General features: G+C 39.7%; 4 protein-coding genes across 5 annotated transcripts in view; 3 read left to right on the top strand and 1 right to left on the bottom strand.

Moving 5' to 3' along the window:
• Nucleotides 1-233: 233 nt before the first annotated feature.
• LOC119550575 (transcription initiation factor TFIID subunit 5) lies at nucleotides 234-2,576 on the top strand. Its single transcript, XM_037859366.1, has one exon. It carries the CDS (start codon nucleotides 287-289, stop codon nucleotides 2,399-2,401), a length of 2,115 nt encoding a protein of 704 aa, XP_037715294.1. The 5' UTR covers nucleotides 234-286; the 3' UTR covers nucleotides 2,402-2,576.
• A 15-nt stretch (nucleotides 2,577-2,591) lies between these two features.
• LOC119550576 (periodic tryptophan protein 1 homolog) lies at nucleotides 2,592-4,109 on the bottom strand. Its single transcript, XM_037859367.1, has one exon. It carries the CDS (start codon nucleotides 4,025-4,027, stop codon nucleotides 2,657-2,659), a length of 1,371 nt encoding a protein of 456 aa, XP_037715295.1. The 5' UTR covers nucleotides 4,028-4,109; the 3' UTR covers nucleotides 2,592-2,656.
• Nucleotides 4,110-4,399: 290 nt separating this feature from the next.
• LOC119550838 (5-hydroxyisourate hydrolase) lies at nucleotides 4,400-4,958 on the top strand. Its single transcript, XM_037859804.1, has 2 exons — nucleotides 4,400-4,522; nucleotides 4,583-4,958. The coding sequence occupies exons 1-2, from the start codon at nucleotides 4,490-4,492 to the stop codon at nucleotides 4,889-4,891; spliced, it is 342 nt and encodes a 113-aa protein (XP_037715732.1). The 5' UTR covers nucleotides 4,400-4,489; the 3' UTR covers nucleotides 4,892-4,958.
• Nucleotides 4,959-5,480: 522 nt separating this feature from the next.
• Nucleotides 5,481-17,476, top strand: part of LOC119549124 (mucin-17) — a 43,713-nt gene continuing 31,717 nt past the window's right edge. Inside the window, exons 1-2 of one of the 2 annotated variants that reach the window (XM_037856888.1) lie at nucleotides 5,481-5,595; nucleotides 6,042-6,317. The gene's annotated coding sequence lies outside the window, so the exon portion shown is untranslated. Of the gene's footprint in view, nucleotides 6,318-17,476 lie in introns of both variants that reach the window. The other variant, XM_037856889.1, reaches the window with a different exon arrangement.

Below are 17,476 nucleotides of genomic sequence, written 5' to 3' on the forward strand. Positions count from 1 at the left end.
TCAAGGTATGTTAATGAACTCTAAAAATTCTTTAGTCTAAATTTTTTTTTCTTGTAAAACTTACCTTAATCTAGTTTTAAAATATATGTTACAATGGTTGTCTCCATATATTTGCTTTTAAAATCTATTCTTTTCGATTAGTATTTGCTGTAACTATTTGGTATATCTTGCCATTTTCAGTATATTTCAAAGTGCAGCTTGGTATTTTTAGTCCTCGCGAACCTGGCCACACTTCCAAGCAAAACAAAAATAGTACAGGTTCCATTAATTTTTATTTTCCGCGAAAATGAGCATGGAAATGAGTAATATTAATGGTGGAAACGGCACCAAAACGTCCCATGACAAGCTCGAGTTGCTGTGCCTGCTGAAACTGATCAAAAAGTACCAGCTAAAGAGCACGGAGGAGCTGCTCTGCCAGGAGGCCAATGTGAGCAGTGCGGACTTGTCGGGGATCAGCGAAAGTGATGTCCAGCAGGTTCTTGGTGCCGCTCTGGGACTTGGCGATGCCAACAGAGAGCAGAAGCCTGTCCCCACACCGGCACAGGAGCACAAGCATTCCGCGGTGACGGAGGCCAATGCGGCGGAGGCACTGGCCAAGTTCATCGGCGACGATAGCTTCGATGCCCAGCACTACGAGCAGGCCTACAAGGAGCTGCGCACCTTCGTGGAGGACTCCCTGGACATATACAAGCACGAGCTGTCCATGGTCCTCTATCCCATTCTGGTGCAAATCTACTTCAAAATTCTCGCCAGCGGACTGAGGGAGAAGGCCAAAGACTTCATTGAGAAGTACAAATGCGATCTCGACGGCTACTACATTGAGGGTCTGTTCAACCTGCTTCTGCTGTCCAAGCCAGAGGAGTTGCTGGAGAACGACCTGGTGGCAGCCATGGAGCAGGATAAGTTTGTGATTCGCATGTCCAGGGACTCGCACTCGCTGTTTAAGCGACACATACAAGATCGCAGACAGGAGGTGGTGGCTGACATTGTATCCAAGTACCTGCACTTCGACACCTACGAAGGCATGGCGCGCAACAAGCTGCAGTGCGTCGCCACGGCAGGCTCACACATCGGCGAGGCCAAGCGACAGGACAACAAGATGCGGGTATACTACGGACTGCTTAAGGAGGTGGACTTCCAGACCCTGACCACCCCTGCGCCGGCGCCGGAGGAGGAGGACGACGATCCAGATGCCCCGGATCGCCCCAAGAAGAAAAAGCCCAAAAAGGATCCGCTGCTGTCGAAGAAGTCCAAGTCCGATCCGAATGCTCCTTCCATCGACAGGATTCCATTGCCGGAACTGAAGGACTCAGACAAGTTGCTAAAGCTCAAGGCCCTCAGAGAAGCCAGCAAGCGTCTGGCCCTGAGCAAGGATCAACTGCCCTCCGCTGTCTTCTACACGGTGCTTAACTCTCACCAGGGCGTCACCTGTGCCGAGATCTCAGACGATTCTACGATGCTTGCCTGCGGATTTGGAGATTCCAGTGTGAGGATTTGGTCATTGACGCCCGCCAAGTTGCGCGCCCTTAAAGATGCGGATGCACTGAGGGAACTGGACAAGGAGTCGGCGGATATCAATGTGCGTATGCTGGACGACCGAAGCGGGGAGGTCACCAGAAGCTTTCTAGGTCACACCGGACCCGTATACCGCTGTGCCTTTGCCCCCGAGATGAACCTTCTGCTCTCTTGCTCCGAGGACAGCACCATTCGATTGTGGTCTCTGCTCACCTGGTCCTGCGTGGTCACCTACCGCGGACACGTCTACCCAGTGTGGGATGTACGCTTTGCGCCGCACGGCTACTACTTTGTCTCGTGCTCCTACGACAAAACTGCTCGACTGTGGGCCACGGATTCCAATCAAGCATTGCGAGTCTTCGTGGGCCACCTGTCGGATGTGGACTGCGTCCAATTTCATCCCAATTCCAACTACGTGGCCACGGGGTCAAGCGATCGCACGGTACGCCTTTGGGACAACATGACCGGCCAGTCAGTGCGCCTGATGACGGGCCATAAGGGATCGGTGAGCTCGCTTGCCTTCTCTGCCTGCGGACGGTATCTGGCCTCCGGATCTGTGGACCACAACATCATCATCTGGGACCTTTCGAGCGGAGCGTTGGTCACCACCCTGCTGAGGCACACCAGCACCGTGACCTCGATTACCTTTAGTCGCGATGGAACCGTCTTGGCGGCAGCCGGCTTGGATAACAACCTGACTCTCTGGGACTTCCACAAGGTGACGGAGGACTATATCAGCAACCATATTACTGTCTCACACCACCAGGATGAGAATGACGAAGACGTCTACCTGATGCGCACTTTTCCCAGCAAGAACTCACCGTTCGTTACCCTGCACTTTACGCGTCGCAATCTTCTCATGTGCGTGGGCCTTTTCAAGAGTTAGGATCGCATTATAGATTATTCGGTATACGTAAAGTAGTCTTAAGGAATGCACGAAATGTTTAGGATAATATTTTGTAATCCGTTTGTCCCATTCCCCTGAAACGTCTCTTAGTTTTTTTTTAAGCAGAAAAGTGTAAAGTGCATATATGCCCAACTTATCAATAAATTTAAATCAAAGAAAAAGGCGATAATTAGGGTCCTTAAATATAATTCAAATTTATTTAATAGTCATACAATGCATATATACAGATGGAAACTATTCCGCATCGGCGATGCCAAACGTCCGGCGCACAGCTATTGAGTTCTTGATGTTGAAAATCGCACAGCGCGGAGGCTTCTCCCCGCCGAAGGCCAGGGTGTAGGGATCCTCGGGACACTGGCGCATGCATTGCAGGCGACCCATGTTGAACTCGTGCTCGTAGACGTGCTTGGCCTCTGTGCCGTTGAAGTTCCACACCTTGAGAGTGCCCTCCGTTGATATGGAGGTTAAAAGGTTGGGCATCTGGCTGTTGAAGCACACACCGGAGATTTCCTCGTTGTGGGCCTTTACGGACCACAGCACCTGGCCGGGAGATCGCTTGTCGGCGTAATGCAGGCTACCGTCGTTGGTGCCCACGATAAAGTAGTCGTTCTGGGTGGGATGCCACAGGACCTTCTCGACCTCGCCGTCCACTTTCCACTCGATGCTGGAAGAGTTCACAGCATCAGAGTCGCGACAGTCGAAGAGTCGAACAAATCCATCGGCGCAGCCGGTCAGAATGCTCTGGGCCTCCTGGGGATGAAACTCTATCGACTGAACCTTCTCTCCAAAGGCTGTGATGGTGGTATGCGGCTGACCCTCGTCCATGTCCCAGAGAATCACCGTTTGGTCCACAGAACCGCTGGCCAGAATGTGCTCAAAGTTGGTGTTCCACGAGAGATCCAGCACGGCGTCCTTGTGTCCGTACTGCTCCTTGTTCTGCTTGCGACTGCCCTTGGAGCCCAGCTTAAAGGTGGGCTCTATGGAGTCCTGGATGTCCAGGTCCCAGATGGTGATGATCGGATCCATGCAGCCGATGGCGCACATATTGCCAGGCTTATCGCTGCCCGCGTCGTGGTTCATCCACTCGATGCAGAGCGGAAAGCTGGGCAGCAAGAAGTCGTGGTGCGTGTAGAGAGCCTCCTCTTCCTGGTTGAACACCCACACCTCCATGGAGGCGGCATCGTCCTGGACATGGCCCACCAGAATCAGGTTGTCGCTGGGCTTGATCACCTCGTCCTCGGCCTCAGAGTCTTCGTCCTCATCGGGGACTTGCTCGTCGGGTTGCACAATGTTGGCCAGGCTGGTGACATTGGCGTTCTCCTCGTTGTCGTAATTCTGGAACTCAAACTCGTCCTGGGGATTGCGGTTCTCACTGTTGGCATCCTCGTTGTCGTCCACATCCATGCCATTGGTATCATCGTTGCCCTCCTCCGCCTCCTCGTCGCTTTCTTCGTCCAGTTCCTGCTGCGTATCACCGATAATCCTCGCCAGCTCCGCCTGCGTCAGCACGATCTTGTCGGGGCGATCCTTGGCCACGCCGCGTGGCACGAAGCACAGTGCGGGAACAAAGTCGATGCTAGCCTCCGGTGGTCCTTCCTCAGCCATTATGGGTAAATGTTTAACAAAGTTTGTCCCACCAAACGAAATGGTAAACACGTGCAGCTTAGTTTAAACGAGGTTGGTAGTGTGACCGTGGTATATGAATTATAGTATTATTAATAGCTCAAGAAAAATACCACAATTTAGGAACCTAAAATTTTTTTTTTTAATTTTTATACGTTTGAAACTTTAAAGTAAATATATTTTGTAAAGATTTTCTTAAAGCCTTTTTTTTAAATAATATTTTGGAACTCAATTTATTAATTTTTAGTTTTAATTAGGTTATTTTATATGTTTATCAAGTCCACCTGTTGCTCATAACATCTGTGATTTATAACTTTTCTTATCGCTCTTTCATCTTGCTTATCAGTTCCATCCCCAGTTTAAAGCAAAGTGCACTCAAGATTTAGATAAAACAGTATTATTAACTGGAGCTTCAAGATCTTTAGTCTTCGAGTTGCCTCTACAATGGAAGCACGTAAATTGTCTACCCACGTACTGGTAATCTATTTAATTCTTAACTCTATAATTGTATATTTAAAAAAACATTCCTTTTTAAAGGACACCTCAGTGGGCAAAGCTGCTGCCAATGTCAGAGTAACCGTTTCAAGACTTGACGAGATCCAGGAGTGGAGATCGCTTCGAGCTGCCCAAACGGATGCGGATGGTCGCTGCCCCCTTTTGGGCCCTGGTCAATTTTCCAGCGGAATCTACAAGCTGACTTTTCACGTAGGTGCCTATTTCGCGGAGCGCCAAGTGAGGACTTTATATCCAGCAATTGACATAATTGTGGACTGCAGTGAAAATCAGCACTACCACGTTCCTTTGTTACTTAATCCCTTTGGATATTCTACCTATCGTGGAACATAAAAACAATGTACTTAAAAAAACATTTCAATAAATGTATATCTTTTAAATGATATATAAACGCACTTAAGTGCACAAAAATGTATTTATATATTATCTTTCAAAAACTCAATAAAAATAACAGTATCGAATTTGTGTTTAAATTTTCTGAAAGATTGTAAAAGATTTGCTTAAATTCCCATCGATAGGTAAACCCCAAGACAGAGTTCGTGCGTACTTCGAGTTCGTGACACGGTCAAAGTCCCCTCACGCGTTCATCTCTATTCGCCAGTAGGATACTATACCATCTCTAGGCAGCATTCGGTATCGTTTCAGTTTGTATTTTGCGTATTTCTAAAAGATTTTAGAATATATATTTTTTAATATTCCCATCGATAGTTAAACACCAATACAGAAATCGTGCGTACTTCGAGTTCGTGTCCCGGCCAAAGTCTCCTCACGCGCTCATCTCTATTCGCCAGTATAGTATCTTACCATCTCTAGGCAGCATTTACGGTGGCTTACGTTTTGCTGACACTTACGTTTTACGTTTACTGACTTACGTTGTGTTTGTTGTTTTGAGGATGTATCTTACCATCTCTAGGCAGCATTCGTTTAAGTTTGTATTTTGCGGATGTCGCGGGAGGTTCGTGCGTTCGCTCCGTTGTCGGTGTTTGGAATTGAGTGTTTTTGAAACAGCGATCGGGTCTTGTGCCGGTATTCTGAATGTAAGAAAAATATATTTTAAAATATAATAACCTTAGCCAGTGGTTTATGAAAAAAAAAGTGATTTAGATCCTTGAGCTCTGTTGATCTCGTGTTCGGATTTCAGCCTCCCACAGAGGCGCAACAGTTGTTTTCGAATAAGATTCTGTATGGAAATAATATCCGTGTGTGTTTTGAAAGAGCTAAGCGAGAAGTTGGATTTGTTATTGGAAAGTACAAACAGCGCTCCCATAGACACACACTCGATGCGGCCGAGCCAACAAATCCCCGACAAATCTTAAACCAGTTTTAAGATACATATTCTTGGTGTCAGTGTGTGCATGTTGATTTTTTCTGGCATTGTTTTCGTTTTTTTATTTCGTGCTGCTGGCTCTGCATCTTTTTTGTGTACCCGTACCCTTTTTTCGCTCGCCTCTAATCGCGTTTCCATTTTCTGGCCGCCGTCCAGATCCGAGGTTTTGGGTTTGGGTCCAAGCGAGCAACAAGTACCCCTGCCTAGTACCTATATCTATGTCTACACCCATACCCACACCGCCGATGCCAAGTGCCTGCCCGCGTCTCGCTCCGTCTCCCATCCGAAAACCCGAAAACCACGGAAAGAAACGAGCTTAGATTCTAACGAGATCAGCACGCCAGTTGGTAACTCTTCCACAATTGGACCACTTTGAATGCTGTGCGAAGCACCTCCAAAATCCGGCGAAGAACGCACAAGTAACTCCGAAAGGTGAGTTGGGTTGGTTCTCGGTGACCTCATACGGTCGTGAGGAAATTAGGGATATCTTCTTTTTATACAGAAATCGAATGACTGTTGGCTAAAACCTGTTGCTATACAGATACAAATCAAAAATTAAACCAAAACATGGGTTGGGAACACGTCTAATGACAATCTTAACTTTTAAAGTCCAATCTATTAGTTTGAGAAGGGTTTACCTTGATTTTTATAACCATCTTTGTTTATCTTTCATACAAACAAAGATAGTTCAGTATAAATGAAATCGTTCCTTTTTGGTTTTAATAAGTAATAATGCATATGTAAAAGGTTTAATAATTTGTTTAATCAGCTTGTTACTTATCTTTAAAATTTTAAATCTGTAACATTTATTGATATGCCAAAAATTGGTTTAGGTGTTACCAAACACATGGTTTTGAGATAAAACTAAACTCATATATTAAGTACTAATACTTTATTAGGACAATTTTCTTAGTCTGAAAGAATACATAGTTTAAAAATAAGTTCTTACAACTAGTTAGTGGATAACAAATGGGCAGTTCCTACAGTAATAAATATTTATGATATTAAAGCAAAGGAAAAATTATTTAGATCAACCTAGAATTTCGAGTGGTTCTGAAATCAAGTAAAATAATAAAAGTCATGGATTGTAAAAAAATGTCCCCAGAACCAGTTGGACTACAAAAGCAAAATTAACACTTTCATAATTCATTCGGTATACAAGTTCTTTGGAACGTGGGAAACATTTTATGTAAAATCTTTAATCTTAATTCAGTGCTGACTTAATTTCAAAAATATTTATCTTAAGTTGACTAGCCAGAGGACCATTACCTCACCGTCACTGCGACATTTCGGTCAAATGGGTTTACCTAATAATTGAAAGTTCGGCGCCGCATTAAAACGCAATCAAAATGACAACTTGCTAACGGTCAATTAATCAAAAACCTCAATGCCTGCTGCAAAAAAGACGAAAAATTATGTGTATATGTAATTGATAATCGATACGACGATAAACACTTTCCTGGCCCGCAGCTCTGGCCAAAATCATTAATAACTGTAGCCAAGAGATAAATAAAACTATGGCTCTGAATACCGTTCGATGGAGCGCTGGAAAAGTGTCAAAAAACGTAACCTATGTGGGTATAATTTGCACTGACGTAAAGCCAAAAAACCTAATATGCGATGATCGTTTAATCGCCGTAGGCAAATTAGAGAGCGGTCGACCGGCCAAAGTGCAGAAAAGAAGGCAAAAGTTTGCCGCAAAAACAAAACAGCAGCACCAGGAAAAAACATCGAAATACAACAGAGAAAAAACACAAAATATAAAAACCTTTAAGTCTGCACAGTTGGGGGGTAAGAAATGGGGGGAAATCGCCACTGCTTGAGCATGTTTGTCGTCGAGTTCAGCTGACATCGCAAAATGGCAAGAAGCCTCTCTAAGATACACAGGAAAAATAATATTTTAGGCCTAAAATACCAACTATTGGTGAACATTACATAGGTTTTGTTAACAAAAACTTTATAATAATAATAATAATGGTATTACCATTTTAGAATTTTAAAGTCTTTTGAAACACTGGGCCCTATATTCCAACTATCGATTCACATTATAAACGGTCAAAATAAAAAAATTTAGTTCACATTTTAAACTTTAGAATTCTATTAAAACCCTTAAGTTCTTACTGACTGGTAAAAGTATAAGAAATAATCGAATCTGTTTATTATATTATTTCCGTCATATAATGTACACATTACATTTTCACCTTTACAATAGTATATTTCTGTCTTTAGAACTCAAGTAAGAAACAAGTAGTAATACGTTACTAAAATATGTTTTTATAATTTTTCAATAATCTAAAGTTAAAAAGTGAATAAGCTACTTTTATTCATATCAATAATGAATTCTTATAAGTCCATAAATAAATAAATAATTAAACTGGATATATTCGATATCCGAAATTTCGATTATATTAAAGTGTTGGTTTTTTTTTCATATAATTAGTAGATTTAGTTTTAAAAAACTATAATAAATACTACGTTTTTAACTGTGTAGCTGAAATGGCAAGAGCAAACAGGAAATGAACCCGCATGCACTTTTTCAAGTACCTTTCGTTCGAATTCACTGGCCGATTGCATCGAGTCGTATACTCGTATACTCGAGCACCGGAGTTGGAGCTGCGACTTGAGCTTGAGCTTGGTCTAAAGTAAATTTTGTCGTCGTCTTGTGTTTCTTAGTTCGCTTTTAAGTTGTGCAACTACCCAGCATTGTTTACATGGGTTCCGAAGGGGTATATTCGAACTTGGAGTTGTGAGAACAATGCTGGATGTGCGAGCAATTGAATGCAAATTCTCATCAATTAAATATCAGCCTTGAATTCCATTGGGAAAATGCACTGGTATAATTCTCTTATGACTGGATGATTAAGTCTTAAAAAACCTACATGTTTTCAATCAAAATAGGTTATAAAAACAAGCTTAGAAATATTTTAATGACACATTCTAACGCCCAATTACTGGATTTAATGCAAACATTTAAATTTTTAACTACTCAAACTTACATATTTTTCTCCAATTCTATTTTTCTAATAAAAAAATCACTTGCCCTCGCTTACATTAGTTTTTTATGGACCTTTTTGTTTTATGCATATCTAAAGATTAAATCGGAAATCGCCATTTTCTGCGCTCGACAGTTCAATTAAAAAAGGTATCGCCATTGCGAATCCCCGAGCCTAGCCTTACCTTTTAGTTTTATTTTATTGCATTTTGTTTTGTTAATTTCCATGCAATTTCAGGGCATTTCATTCCGCTTGGGCGTAGTTGTTCCCGTACCCCAAGTAGATGTTTTTCGCAATGTTTGCGCAGTTGTGTGGGCATTTGCATTTGTATCTGTAGCCGAGTGCGGGGTTACAGATACAGAGGGTTGCAGGGGTGCGGATGCGGATGTGTGAGTCGGCCAACCTGTTCGGAACCCAAGGAAAATGAGTCAGCACTTGGGGTTTCGCATCCATATCCATGAGATACTTTTCGAGTAGACGCCGTAAAGTGTTTGCCGAGGACATCGGGGACTGCAAGGAGGGGTCCTTCTTCCTTTCTGACCTGCACTCAAGCGTTTATCCGCCGAAGGTTTTGATTATTTTGTTTCATGTGCCCTCAGCAGGTCTCATATTACTCGGAGGGAATGGGAATGGAGTCGTATCCCCTGCCATCCGTATCTTTTTCTTCTTCGCTTTGTTCATCGCCCCTTGGCTCATTTCCCGTCTATGCATGGGGCCACTCTAAATGTGTTCAATGTGTAGTTTCCGATAAGCCAGCATTATGAAGCCATACTGGGTATCTTTAATATTGCGGGGTACCAAATGAACTGGTATAGTATAGGATAGTATGTAGATAACAAAGATATACATTGTATTTACAATTCGAAAAAATAAATATTTAAAAAGGGAATTTTAAATGGTTGATTAATCAATCATTCCTTGAACGCTAGTATAGAACCACATATTTTATCAAATAAAATAAATCTATATCAAAAGTAAAGTAAATACCAAAGGTAATTATTTAAAAACCAAATCTACGTAGTATTAAATAGTTTGAAAAAACATAGTATGTGCTATACCTGTCCTATATCAAATAATTTTCTTATCATGATCCAAATTTAATTTTAAAGACTCCCTATAGGAAGTATATTATAAGTATAGTTATAATTACAAATGTGCAAATTCTCTTCGGCTCATTTGTTTAGCCCCAGTAAGTTCATAAATTATAATTATTTGCGATCACAATTACCTGATTAATTCGTGTAAGACAGACGACCTTGACAATCTCTGCCCCCAAAGTCTCGGCACAATTATCGTGTTTGGCTTTAATTCCACACGCTTCGTCCGATGTTTACCAAATAGATTTGGAGTGCGCTTAGTATACCTTCCTCAGCAACCTCCCTACTTACCCACTAGAAAACCCAAGTGGATTGCAGCAGGTGGCGTGACTAAGACATTCCGCCATGGCAAAGTGAGTTTTTCAAAATTCGAAACTAATTTAAGAGTTTTTGTGGCTCTCTATGCGCTTTATAGTTCAGTAGCTGCTGCTGCTGCTGCTAACGAGCATTATTTCAGTCTGCCAACCAAGCCTTTTATTTCAGCCAATTTCTTATACTTATATTTTTATTTCGGTTTTTGCACACACACACGAGCACTTTTATGGTTTCGGCATTAAAAATGTGGCGCAAAATTCAAACATTGGAGTGTAATTGAAAAAAGCATGAGAGATGCCTCATGGGTGGGGCTGGTGGGGGTTTTCGGGGCTGTCGGTTGGTGGGGATGGTATTAGTCGAAGTCAGTCGCGCACTAAATCCCAATGGTAACGCACCCATTAATCACAAAAGAGAAACAATGATGCTTGGACGGGCGAAAAAGTGGTAAAAGCCGCAGAAATACTCGTTCCCAAAACAAAGCAAGTTGAAAAACTGCTAGCAATTTCTTAAAGATGTTCCTCAAAGATACCAGTCGAGTGTTAATTATTAAGTTTAATGTTTAACCAGTTGTACTTGAAGTTCTAAATATAAAAACATGTAAGACTTATGAGTCATTGGCTATGCTCACATAGAATGCGATCACTTTCGCCACAGCATCTAGTGATTTAATTGCCCGACATTTCGACATTTCGGGGTGTGGTACACTCGTCACCCACTCTATAAAGTCTAATTAATTCGAATTGCGTTGTGCAAAACAGTTAGCTTCTGTCTTGGCCAATTTCGCTGGTTTGGGGAACGGCTGTAATGGGGTAATTAAAAGCAATGTTAATGGGACTCAACTGGGGGAGGAATACGCCATTCTTATAGACAAATGTTTGCAAAACGGGGAGAGTAACACGCTCGTGAGTATGTGCAACTAATTAATTAGGTAAATGTGAATATGGAGGGGGTGAAAATAAAAGACCGTATCAATTACATTCCATATGAAAGTGATAGAGATGTGTTCTTTGAAATTTGCCATTTATAAAACAAGTTTAATAAACTTAAATTCAATATTTTGAAGTAATATATTTTTCGGGGCTCTTATTTTAAAAAAATGTTATTGATATTGAAACATAACTAAAACTAGTTATAATATAACATTAAATCCAACAACTGAATTTTGATACATCTTAAACATGTATCATTCCTTATAGCAACGTTTTAGACAGAACTTATATTCAGCACTGTATCTTTTTCGATTTACCCTTGTAACTCGATAAGAACACTTCGTTTGTAAAGTGTTTCAAAGTTACGAACACTTGAAATTGAATTGATGGAACACATTACATGATCCTTCAACACATTGGTATTCAACACTCAATAAGAACCCTTTGGCTGAGGCCTGCCCTGAAAGTCTCCAGTTAACTGCTATTATTAGCGAGTACTTATGCCCGTTTTGGCCATCTCATTAGCCATTCTGGGCACAAGCCACGTAACAGTAACAAGGCACAAAAGGCGAAATACACGAGTACGGCTTATATGTCTATAAGCCATTCCGAATTCACACCATTCACGATGGTTTATCAGGTTGCATGCACGCGATTCAAATCAATTGCCACAATGACACACATAAAAATTGTTATGCTGCGGACACAGATACTTTTCGCAGTGACTGTGTGTGTGTCCAGACAATCGTCTAATGCCCAAACCAGAACGATGACGAGGCAGTCCCATGAAGAAGACCTTCACGGTGGCAAACAAGACCCATACCTATAAGTGCACATATATCTGTATATATACTGAACAATAACACCAGTCGCATTCTGTATACTACGTCATCCGATGAAAGGTCTGTGAATCAAGGGAATTGCACGTGCTTTGCATGTCGAATTACAAAATAACGAGAACAGCCACTTGTAACTCACTTTACAATCGACAGCTACGCAGAAGCTCTTTTCAGTTACAAAGCAACAGGTTTCTTAACTTCAGTGACACTGAAAATAAAATATACACCCTATACCGTAGACAGGAATGTCTTAAGAAACTGGTAGTCTATTGCCCAACTTAATTTACTTATCAAATAAAAAATAGTTGCAATCGATTTAAAACTAATACTAAACTCAAATATTAATTTAAGTATTACTATCTTGCCCTGACATAAAATTGTCTATAAAATCTACACACTAAAAAATTCCTAATAGATAAAAATATATATATACAAGTAAAAACAATGTTAGTAAAGGTATTTAAATTTTTTATAAAGATAGCTTTTAAAGATGTAATGTAATGTAATGTTTAAACGTATTAGGCTTTTAACTTCATAAAAATATTTTATTTATTAAGATGTTTCTTACATGTTTACAATTCGATTCGGATATTATAAAAAAAAGAAACGACCTTATATATATTTAAATTTTTTTGATACCTAAAGGTTTTGGAAAAGATAAGTAATTATATAATACATATGATAGGTAGATCGAGTACAAAAAGTTAGTTCTACCATTGCATCTCTTGATTAGTCTTCAAAAGGTTTAGTATATTTGATCTTTATAACTTTTTTTTTTCTCTTTGTGTAGTGTTGTAAAAGTAACTTAGTAAGAAGAACCATCTAGTAGAGGGGGCGTAACTCTGTTTCTCTTTTAGCGGTTCTTTCTTTCTGCATAATTACAAGGCCTCCTCGGGGGCATCAAATATTCAATCGACACAATGGCACACATTCGACCTCTATTCTCTCCCCGCTTTGTTTTGGTCACCATTTCTTATATTTTTATTTCGGCTGCTTTACTTTTATTTGGGTTAATGCTGAAAAATTGTCAAAGCTGGCAAACAACTTTCGTTAGGGCAAAAAGCGGAAAAAATACAAAAAGTAACTAATCTTTTGCACTCCCAAAGCTGACTTCTTTGCCAAGATCATGTCCGGCTTAAAGTCCGGGAAAATATATACCTACTATTTAAAAAAAAAAATGGAAAAAAAGACAGAGTGAGATGGATGCCCATGCTTGTAATTTCACTTTTTATAGTTTTCAAAAGGTTAAAACGATTAGGCGTTAATGTTGGCCAATCTTTTTGATGCTTTTCTTTTATAATTTGCGCGCTATTAACGTACTTATTTTTAGCATTTTTTTTTTGGTTCTCTTTTTGGGTCACAGCTATTAAGTTTGCAAGTAGCAGATGGGTGGCATGTCGTATAGATATCGTTTATATTTACTTTGAAAAAAGCCTAACGACCTACAAAACTTGGTTTAAGTCAACAAAAAAGTGCACAAGTATAAATAACCTTGAAAAGTTGATATGGGAGTTCAAAAAATTAACAGAGTTGTTAAGAGAAGTTTTTATCTGTCTATAAGTAGAGTTTGGAACTATGTAAAACATTAGATGAGTTCAGAAGGTACTTAAATATTATTATCTATTGTAAATAAATATATTTATCACAATTGACAATTTGATGTCTAAGTTTACGAAGTATAACCGCAACATACTTTATTTTACATATAATTTTGAATATTCATTATTAACGAATTTGTGAAAATTGTTTTCGATATAAACGAAGAGTTTATCACTTTCAACTCTTTGTTTGGGTCTCAGCTAATGACCTCCTAAGCTCTAAAAGGCTATAAATTACAGAAGATAAAATATTAGTTTGTTTCCGATTTCTCGGGCAGCTGCCACAAAAAGCAGACTTAAATAAATATTCAAAGCGTTTGTTTTGCAACTTTCCCTTTTTACACTTTATCATTTGGGAAACCAAAGGAAGTGCTGAGAGGCACGACCCTTGAATACTCAGAAGTTTTCAAACCAAGACCGATAAGGCTGCGCCCCATATGTAATAATACGAATATAGTAGCACTGTCAATGGATCTGCCACCTTATCGCGAACAGCATCCGGACCACACCCTCGCATTGGAAAAACACTGAAATGAAACCAGATCCAATCTACATTCAGCGGAGGAATGTTCAGAAGTCATTTCGCGGATTTCGCGCTCCGTTGGCTTTGATTAGAGGCGTTCGATTTGTTTGTTTGATCCGATCATGCCAGCAATTAAATTCAATGAAATTTAATTTCGCAATTGAATTTCATTTTCAGCATACTTGCGAATTACTCGACCGTTCAGACTTGGCTAAGTGTTTGTCTCCCTCTCACTTTTCCCATTCGCCTCCTGTTTTCCGATTTTCACTAGCCCACTAAAAGCCGAAAAACAATCTATTGGCTATTCCTTGTTTGTGTAAAAATGATTGGTCATGGGAAATTTTGGTAGATACTCGATGTAAGAGTACAAACATTTCAAAATGAGCGGTTCAGATATTGGGGTTTATTCATATATCTAAATATATATTTTTGCTGCTACGTAAAACTTCTTATAGGTTTTTTAATTGTTCGATTTATTCTAGTAGCTGTCCTAAGAGATTTAATGAAAAGTCTTAACCCAATTGCAGATTCGAAAAACAATTAGGTTTTATAAGTGCAATAAAAGTTGTATAAGATATAGTACTAATGATCTCAGCTGGATATTTAACTTGATGTCTTATTCCAAAACCCACTTAATAATAAATCAAAAATCCCACAAACTTCCGCTGTATTTTTAGTTTGAGAACAGGTTCCTGGAGCAGCAGGAACCCATCTTATAAGGCATATAAACAATACAGTTTTGTGTTGCTTCGGTTTCCGCTACTCATGTTCATGCCCCATTGACTTACACTCGAATTGATGAAAATGCAGGGGTTCGGGGAAGACGATGATGATGACCAAGGGGCGAGGCCGATTTCCACGGCTTGCCCGTACTCGTTTCATTGCCGATCATTCGGATTCGAGGTTTACGATATTCTATTTAACGGCTCATCGGGTATTCGAGCAGAGATCGTCTGCGGATCATGCCCCCAGGAGGGGATCTCGAGTTTTCCTTTGTTCCCAGCCCGCTGCAATCTTAATGTGCGGCTTAGGTGGATGACTAACGGCCAGCTAAACTATGACTAACTGGTCTCAGGTAGGGGGTAGATTGAATAGTTCATATGGCTTAAAAGGAAAATGATCTGCGGTTACTGCAAATTTTGGCATTTTAAAATTAGTAAATATAAATGTTTAATTATTATTATTATTTATTGATCTTGAAACGGGATTTCGGGTTAACACTTTGTGGTTACTGTCTTCTTTATGGAGAAGTTAATTAAAAACCTGCCAAATTAGATGAATCTTTAGTGAGTCATCAAACATTTGTAGATCGTAAACAGTCTTTGATTTCTGTTTACTTTACAAGATTCCTAAATTTTATTACCATTCTTTATATTTCTTTATTGTTATTTATTGCTGCCCGCTTAACCAAGTTTCAAATCAACCCAATATCATATTTTCAGCACAATTAGAGCATATTAAGTGTGGCAAGAGTGAGCGAGAGGTGTGGAGGGCGAGACAAGGAGGGAGAACGTACTTCTTGCTACTTTTTTTTTCTTCTGTTTTGAGAATATAAATTAACGCAACAATTAACAGAAACGAGTTTTCGAGCTGAGGGGAGAAAACAGAATGAAGTGGAGAATCTGGCCATGGATGATCTTTCGCATTGTTATGAGTTATTGGATGGTAGAGGGGGAAAAATGGGAGAAATACCCAAGGGGAATGATTAGAGTGGCAAAGCTGCTTTATTGAACAACCCAACTCTTCAAGTATTTGTGCCGAACCCCCGCTGAAGTGGCAAGTTCTCTTCGGTTGGAATCGGTTCGTTTTGGATTTGTTGTGAAAGAAGGGGATCGAAAACCCAACCAAGCGATGGAAAGAGTCTGAAAACAACAGAAATAAAGCGGAGGACGAGTAGAAAATGTAAATTTATATGCCACATCGATGATGACTTCAATTTTCTATATAAAACTTGAAAGTTCTTCAGAGCACATGAGGAAAATCCCAGTAGTTCGCTTGTTCTTTCAGAACTTCAATTCTGTGGAGTCCAAAAGTTGGTTAAGTAATACCAATATAAGTTTGGGTTGTTACCATAAAGTTGATGTGCTATTGTTGAGTTGGCTTTTATTGTCTCTCTGAAATGACTTTTATCTACATACGCTTTTTTTTAAAGCAATTCGCCTCTGGCTTGATGTGGTTGTGGTTTTCCAGTTTGCAGTTTCTTGTTCGGGTTTTCGGTTTTACTTTTATTACTATCCCACTTACGAGCTATATGGCATTGAAGTGTTGCATTACCCCAGACTTTAGGCAAATTCTGTCTTCGCTAAATTCGCAATCGCTGGCGTCATTTCTTGGCCCACCGCGTTATGTGACAAATTTTCCATAAATACTTTTGGCCGGCGGGCGAGAGAGTTCAGTAACCCCCATCTGAACTGACCTATTTGGCGGTGATTGCCAAGCGGGAAAAAGTGAGCGAGAAAGTGAGCCATAACATCCCGGAACGAGGAGTCCAATTGGGAAAAGACGCGACGCTTTCCTCGGGAAAATCGAATTTATATTGCTCTCCTGCAAATATTTATTACGGAAATTGCTTGTTCTTTATAGAACTTAAGTGAGTATTTTTTAAAAGTTTTTATATTTCTTGTAAATACAGAGTGAACATTGTTCTCTCAGCTTACAATATATATATTTTTTATTGATATGTATATCATTTAAATTTATAATAATTCATATGAATATATCAAAATTATAAAGCGAATAAATTTTCAATATAATGTTATGTTTTTTAATCCCACAAAAAAATTAATATGTTAGAAAAGAGAAGAATATTATTTAATAAAATCACATATATCAAAATATATATACCATTTGAATCTAGAATAATTCATATTAGTTAAGGTAATATAGTTTTCATAATGTAGTCCATCTACATTTTTATGTATACATAAACATTAGTATCTTTCGCAATCTCAAGACAGACATTCATTCGTTCATTTATTATTGTATGGATACATTTATGGGTGTGCAAAGTTTTTCCTTTCGCATTCGCATTTTTGTTTATTTTAGGGGTGTGCGGACAAAATGCTATTTGGTCTGATGAGTGAGTGCATTTTATTATGGTACTTGCATTTCTTATTTGCTTTTCTCCTTTTTAAATATTTTACAGTCTAGAATTTGGAATACCTAGTAGGTATTACCTACTTAAAAGTTATATGTTAATTTTATGATGTGTTCTTTTGCGGTAAACCAATCTTATTTAGAGAAAACGAATAAAATGACAATGGATATTCAATTTGGGTTCATAGAAATAGACGGAAA

This window comes from Drosophila subpulchrella, chromosome 2R (assembly GCF_014743375.2).
Source record: "Drosophila subpulchrella strain 33 F10 #4 breed RU33 chromosome 2R, RU_Dsub_v1.1 Primary Assembly, whole genome shotgun sequence".
Classification (NCBI taxonomy): Eukaryota; Metazoa; Arthropoda; class Insecta; order Diptera; family Drosophilidae; genus Drosophila; species Drosophila subpulchrella.

What these genes read in the sequence shown, in the direction of transcription:
- LOC119550575 (XM_037859366.1), top strand. Translation starts at nt 287, where the DNA reads ATGAGCATGGAAATGAGTAATATTAATGGTGGAAACGGCACCAAAACG.
- LOC119550838 (XM_037859804.1), top strand. Translation starts at nt 4,490, where the DNA reads ATGGAAGCACGTAAATTGTCTACCCACGTACTG. An exon ending in AATTGTCTACCCACGTACTG is followed by an intron (nt 4,523 to 4,582) that starts GTAATCTATTTA and finishes TCCTTTTTAAAG; the next exon opens with GACACCTCAGTGGGCAAAGC.
- LOC119550576 (XM_037859367.1), bottom strand. Translation starts at nt 4,027, where the DNA reads ATGGCTGAGGAAGGACCACCGGAGGCTAGCATCGACTTTGTTCCCGCA.